We start from the raw sequence: 6,871 nt of genomic DNA on the forward strand, positions 1-6,871 counted from the left end.
GACTCAGAATATCTCATCTTGCAAGCTGCTTTTTTTGTTGTTGTTGTTGTCTGTTGTTTTTCTCTTCCCAGTTATTCATTCATTTGGTTTCTCCCTCTCCATCTTAAAAGCCCCTGGCTAAAAGCGAGGGTTTGGTAGAGTCTGTGGACGAGAGCGTGAACCCCTTCTGTGAGTCCCGACGGGGCAAGCGCGACCTGTAGCTAAACCAGTCCCATTTTAACAGAGGCTTTCATGTGGCAACTTGGGGCGGAGCCCTTCTTCGATGTGGCAGAGCTGGCCGTGACTCAAGTCTCTCCTATGGAATGTTTACGGAATGGAATCGCGTATTTACATAATGAAAGGAATGGAGTGGGCTGGGCTGCCCAGGAGGAAGGACAGTCTCTCTCTTTTTTCCCCCCCTCTCCTTGGAGTATCGGGATGATTGCTCAAACTCCCAAGAAGGTGGCAAGGACTGGAGAGAGGGTAGGGATGGGAGCAAGGAGGAGAGGGAGGAACCCGGAGAGCGGATGGTAGAAAAGAGAGAGGGAGGCGGAATGGAAGAGAGCACAGTGGTGAGGGAAGTTAGACCCAGGGATGGAATGGTGAAGTGGGAGAGGAACAAACCCATGGGGAGAGACGGAACCACCAGGAAGTGTATCTAAAGGAGACAGAGGTGGAAGGAAGAGTACGGTCGGATCTCTGGATGCTCTTGACCTTCCCATGTGTGGTACATGGGGATTCGCCCGCCTGATCTTTGCTCCACTGGTATCCCCAGAGGGAGACCTGTATTGGTTCAAGTGAGAGAGACGCTTCCTTGGGGACTGTTCTCGAGACCACTGACTGAAAAGTTTCCAGGTCAGATTTGACTGAGAGGAGCCCAGGGTCACCAGGACCCGAGGGCTGCGTCGTCTCCCTTTTTTATTTCCTGGTGGACCTTTCGGTGCCAAGATGGATCCCTTGCTGGGCGTGAAGATCGGCTGCTTGGCGGGCCTGCTGGTGGTCCCGCTGCTGTGTGGACTCATCCCAGCCCAAGTCCAGTGGTTCCAGATTAACATGGCCAGAGGTGAGTTGGCAGTGGGGGAGGAATGGTCTTATCTTCGGAGGGCTGGCCGTACCATGCTGCCAAGAGTAGCACAGTTATAATCACTAGAGCTCATCAATCGGTCTTATCTTCGGAGGGCTGGCCGTACCGTGCTGCCAAGAGTAGCACAGAGCATCAGTTATAATCACCAGAGCTCATCACACGGAGATTAAGAGACTGAGCTGCCTATCAGGAAATCCCATTTCAAACTTTGTTCCCCCCCCCAACAGGCTCAGTAGCCGTAGGCTGCAGTGGCCCTCCTTTATCAGGGACTCGTGATTATCTGGCGCCTGACCCCAGTGAATCACTGTCTGTGTTTGCGTTTCGGGGGGCTGCATTTTTCAAAATGTCATGGAAAGTAGTCGTTTCCTTCTCACACGGTTCTTGTGGAAGTTAAATCAAATTGGGAGCCAACACACATGCCTGCCCTTTTCATTTGTGCTCATGCATGTAAATACGTGTGTGCATGAAATCATGCTTTGCTCGGCCTGCTACTTTAGCATCAGTAGATGCACATGTTGGCTTGGATCCAGCCAGCTCTTCTGCTGATGAAAAGGGAGGAAGAGGGTGCCTTTGACAAACCCAAACAGCCTATGCTTTGGGGATCATGGGCCCCGCACTGATAAAAGACACATAGGACCAAGGCTCCCTCTAAGCTGTGGAGTCTTGTGAGCAAAAATTCTCCTTTGTGAGCTAGCGGCATTAAAGTTGCAAGCAATTTGTATAAAGTAGTTTGCTCTGGAGCCCTCCTTCCTGAGCTAAGATAAAAATGTGTGAGCTGGAGGCTAAAAAAACTGTGAGCTAGATCACACTCACTCAGCTTTGAGGCAACACTGCTCGGGACAGAGGATATCGTGGATGGGAACTGGGTAACGTAGAACAAAAAGGTGGCTGGATCCAGCTGCTAACTGTGACATTTAAGGCCATTAACGTAGCTCTTTTTCTGTTATGTTCGACTCAACAGAATAGACGTTGCCTTCATTTGTTTTGCAATTTCCTGGCTGGCAGCAGTTTTAAAGCAGAGAGTTTACAGGAGGAAAACATCTACTTTCAAGGGCAGGTGGTGATGGGGGGGATACTCAAGCAGTGATCTCTGGTTCAGGAACTGGGATATTACATGAGGGCATCCCTGTTTTTTGTTAAACGTTTATGGGTCTTACTGACCCAGCTCAACTTCTTTTCCTCCCCTTTCACTCCAAAAACTGCCTGGCTGGTATAATTATCAGGGCTGACACCTGTGTAAAAGCACAGTGTGGGTTATTGTAACCCCATCAATAGGCGTGACACATCAGAATTTAAGGAGTTTACCCTCTTAAAATACGGTGTGGGCGAGGCAAATGCGGGGATAATTTGGGGCACAATGTGTCCATTCCGGTCACATCTGCGTAGGCTTCGTTGCAGTAGGGAGAGGGGAACGTGTAACACGGAGGCACCATGAACATAAGAACATAAGAGAAGCCAATGCTGGATCAGGCCAGTGGCCCATCCAGTCCAACACTCTGTCACACAGTGGCCAAAAGTACCAGGTGCCATCAGGAGGTCCAGCAATGGGGCCAGGACACTAGAAACCCTCCCACTGTTGCCCCCCCCCAAAGCACCAAGAATAATGAGAGCATCACTTGCCCTAGACTTTGAGTTCCTATCTATACCTTGTGGCTAATAGCCACTGATGGACCTCTGCTCCATATGTTTATCTAATTCCTTCTTGAAGCCGTCCATGCTTGTAGCTGCCACCGCCTCCTGTGGCAGTGAGTTCCATGTGTTAATCACTCATGACATCACAGCAGACTGTTCGGGGGGGGGCAGAATGCCATTCCTTAAGGTCCCTTGCATTAATGGACTTTCCCTAATTTAAAAAAAAAAACGTTTTTAGAATGTACTTCCTGGTAGATTAGAAAGGTTCCCTGTTTACATCAATCAAAAGACTTTTAATCAACTCAGTCCTCAGTATGTTGAAGCTATAATGAAATGGGCCTGCCTTATGTGTTTTTTTTACATGGCTGGCTGAGTTAATGTGTATGAAACGTTTTGGTAGCCACCTATAATGTAAATAGGACTTATTTCATCTCCACTTCATTGGCTGTGTACACACAGCATGAGAACATTACCGTAACCAGGTTTAAGTTTTATTAGATCATGTTTTATCCTATAAATGTTGTTTATTGTGCAAACTGTAAAACTGATTATATGTTTGGTCAGATGACTGTACAATAAATAAACTAAACTAAACAAGAGAACATTGAATGATAGCAAACATTCACAACTGGGTTATCCTTCATGAACAAAGCAATCCATCAGTGTGTGGATGTAGCCATTGTGGATGTAGTGCAGTATCCATCAGTGTGTGGATGTAGCCATTGCGTGTGTTGCAGAGCAGTCTGACCCACTCCCTGGGAAACCATATATACCCATTTGTTTGATTATATTTAGATCCACGGCCCAACCTATTACAGAGTCTTGGGTCTGGTATTCTTTATCTTGTACCAGGACATTCCATTAAACCAGAATAAAACAATAACTTTCTTAAAACAAAATTTTAAAGAAACTTTTCAGAGTTGGGGCAATTAAAAAAAAATTATACCCATTCTCTCAGGCAAAGGCCTTCGAGTACAATTCCATGATAAAAGCCACAACAATTTAATCAACTAAAATTGTTAAAAACACCCAGTAAATCTGGCTCAACCTCGTTTTCAAGCATACTATTCAGCGCTCAGGATGCAGAAATGGAAGTATCACTAATGTTGGGCTGGCACTGTCCCAGCAAGCAGAAAGTTTTGCAAGTGTGCAGATATGAGGGTAATCTCCCCCTCCCCCCTTCTTGCAGGGTACTTTTCTCTGTTCATCTGGCACTTTTAAGCATTCTATTACTCCACTCTCTGGGAAAGAGGGTTGTTCCTGAGATTTGGGGTCCCCGGTTGTAATTCACAGCACTGTCCCCTCTCAACAAGCATGTCTATCCTTCCTGTTGATTTATGGACTGATTCAGGTGCTCTTATCTCACAGCTGAGTGACCAGAACGTGTGAACAGCCTTACTGCAAAGGTTATATTGTATGGGATAGGGAAGCACTGTCCATGGTACTGAAACTGATGTCACCCTTCCACACATGAAGATTATTTTCTTGTCGTTAGTAATCTGATGCCTATATGTTTAATGAGCCTGTAGAATGCCACCAGCTTCAGTGTCTTACCTGAAAAATGGGACCCTCCCTGTCACTTTCCCCCTTCTTCTTTTAGGAAAGCATCGGCGCATCCTTAGCTTTATAGGCTGTTTCGCAGCTGGAGTGTTCCTCGGGGCCTGCATTATGCACATGGTGGCTGACGCATTGGGGGACATCAAATCGGAAATAGAAAAGCGCCAGCAACAGGTGAGTGTCACCCATCTGACTAAATCTGACTCGCTCCCAAATCCGATTTTTCTTTTCACCCTCCGGAATTTATGGACGATGCTCGATTGAGTTTGGATGGTGCTGAGGCTCAGATTTGAAAAGAAATCCCCAAAAATTGTTTTCAAATTAAGCAATCACTCTTAAGAATGAATTTCACCATCATCGCACAAAACAAAGTTCATTTTTCAGAGACTTGTTTACGAAGCTTGCCGAACCGGTTCAAAATGTAATGAAATTTTGTTTTGCCACCTCCACAGGAGCTATTTATCTGTTTCTGTATGTACACCCTACTTTTCTCCCCAACGGAGACTCAAAGCCGCTTATAATCAAAGCATTCTCCTCTCCTGCATTTTCCATGGCACAAGTTGGGCAGTCGGACCTCAGTTTCCCAGATCCTAGCCGCTCCCTAATCACTACCCCATGCTAACTGCTGTAGACTGCCCTCTCTGTTGTAGACTGCCCTTTTCTCTGTTGTAGACTGCCCTTCTCCCTGGTGTAGACTGCCCTTCTCCCTGTTGTAGATTATCCTAAAATGTATCCTTCTGTGCTGTTTTTATAAACAGGGAGCTCTTGTCCTGAAACAGAATACTACTTCTGAAGGTGATGATTCTGAGGTGAGTGCCCCGTCCTTTGACATCTCTGGCTCAGATTTTTTAATGGTGGGGGGTAAGCCACAGTAGCCACTAGATTGGATTAACAGCCCCTTGCCCAAAGATCTGTGTCCAGATGAAGGAGAGCGACTGGGTAGAAGGGACTCCTTGCCTCTCAATGGGTCAGGTCCATTTATGGCTCCTCTAGCTTTAAATTGCCCATAGATAAATGATTAGAGCCCTTGAAGTTCTTATAAGCATGTGCATAGATCATAAACAGGTTCTGAAGCACAGGTAGTTCTTAAGGCTACTTGCTGTGAGATGTTGTCATATGAGAAACACCTCTCCAAAGACCGCTGGGTAGGCAGAGGCTGTTTTCTGAATTAAAAGGAGTGGGGGGAGTGGTTGGAGGCAGATATTTTGATCTTGAGACCCAGGGGCTGGACTAGTGAGTGTGGAACACAACAATAGCCGTACATCTTACTGTATTTCCAAACCCACCCACCCCCCTTGTCACCCTTCACGGCAGGGATACCCATTCGGAGAACTCATCATCTCTTTCGGCTTCTTCCTGGTGTTTTTCATTGAGAGCGTGGTACTGTCCTGCTGCCCTCGGGCCGTCCATTCGCACGGCGACCCCGAAGCCCACGATGACCCTAAGGGCATGCCCGAGTCACACAGCTCCTTCCGGGCATTCGTGCTCTTCCTCTCGCTCTCCTTCCACTCCATCTTCGAAGGCCTGGCCATCGGCGTGCAGAAGGAGGACACGGGTGCCATTCAGCTCTGCCTGGCCGTGCTGATCCACAAGGCCATTGTGGCCTTCAGCCTGGCCCTGAAGCTGGTGCAGAGCGGCACCGAGCCCCGGTGGAGGCTTCTGTACCTGGTGGTCTTTGCCCTCATGTCCCCAGCCGGGATCGCGATCGGCATTGGGGTGTCCCTCTCCGACAGCGATGGAAGCGGCCTGGCCCAGGCGGTGCTGGAAGGGGTGGCGGCCGGGACCTTCCTTTACGTCACTTTCCTGGAGATCCTGCCCTACGAACTGCGCTCACACGAAAGCCCTCTCGTCAAGTTCTCCTTCATTGGCTTTGGCTTCTTTATCATGGCCGTCATTGCCATCTGGGCATGAAAAGACTTCCTGAGCTAGGGTTATCGTCGTGGAAATCCCATCACTCTTTCTAGGACAAAAAAAAGGAGAAACTCCTTAAGATAAGCCAAGAAGCAAAAATTCAAGGGAAGAGAACACAGTGGATCGAGAGACAAAGATACCATATTAGCCAGTACCACCTTCCCCTGAGTTCACGGAAGTCCGTCACTGACACTTTAATCCATCAGCACCGTTGTCAGCCGATTGGACCAAGAGACCTACGTGAGCAATCCTGTGTCCCGTGGAGTCTTTGTGAGAGTGCATGTACAAAAGGGGGAGTTCTGTTTGAAAAGAGCTCTCGGTCCAGTACAGGATAGCGAATAGTAGAAGGAATAAAGATAATGCGCTGGTGTTCAGTGTGTGGGTGGCAACATAGACACGATGTGGTGTTTCATCTGCCTTTGGGCAGGCGGAGGAGGTTGAGTGGGTGAGAGGTATGACTGCACGCAAAAGGCAGTGGCATGTATCCTACCGTAGCCTGGAGGAAGTCTGTGTCAAAGAAGGACAGAAAAAGTAATTTCCAGAGCTGTTAAATTCTTCATTGTGTGATCGCCAGAGACAGCAAGAGCAGAATCTCAGTGGGGAGGGATGTTACCTCTCCCAAGTACATTTATAGTACCCCCGATGAGCATGCATAGTTAGAACTTACACTTGGAATTTTCCAGTGAAATCAACTTCTTAGTATCTCTT

General features: G+C 47.7%; 1 protein-coding gene across 1 annotated transcript; it reads left to right on the forward strand.

Moving 5' to 3' along the window:
* The first annotated feature begins 324 nt into the window (after nt 1-324).
* On the forward strand, nt 325-6,547 carry SLC39A2 (solute carrier family 39 (zinc transporter), member 2). Its single transcript, XM_015417529.1, has 4 exons — nt 325-1,042; nt 4,296-4,426; nt 5,011-5,061; nt 5,567-6,547. Exons 1-4 carry the CDS (start codon nt 928-930, stop codon nt 6,161-6,163), a joined length of 894 nt encoding a protein of 297 aa, XP_015273015.1. The 5' UTR covers nt 325-927; the 3' UTR covers nt 6,164-6,547.
* The last annotated feature ends 324 nt before the right edge of the window (nt 6,548-6,871 follow it).

This window comes from Gekko japonicus, unplaced genomic scaffold, assembly GCF_001447785.1.
Source record: "Gekko japonicus isolate JY-2015 unplaced genomic scaffold, Gekko_japonicus_V1.1 scaffold4364, whole genome shotgun sequence".
Classification (NCBI taxonomy): domain Eukaryota; kingdom Metazoa; phylum Chordata; class Lepidosauria; order Squamata; family Gekkonidae; genus Gekko; species Gekko japonicus.

Bases quoted from the DNA above. Each gene is read 5' to 3' on its own strand.
- SLC39A2 (XM_015417529.1), top strand. From the start codon at position 928: ATGGATCCCTTGCTGGGCGTGAAGATCGGCTGCTTGGCGGGCCTGCTG. The intron at 1,043-4,295 runs GTGAGTTGGCAG...TTCTTCTTTTAG, and splicing joins CCAGATTAACATGGCCAGAG to GAAAGCATCGGCGCATCCTT. The intron at 4,427-5,010 runs GTGAGTGTCACC...TTTTATAAACAG, and splicing joins TAGAAAAGCGCCAGCAACAG to GGAGCTCTTGTCCTGAAACA.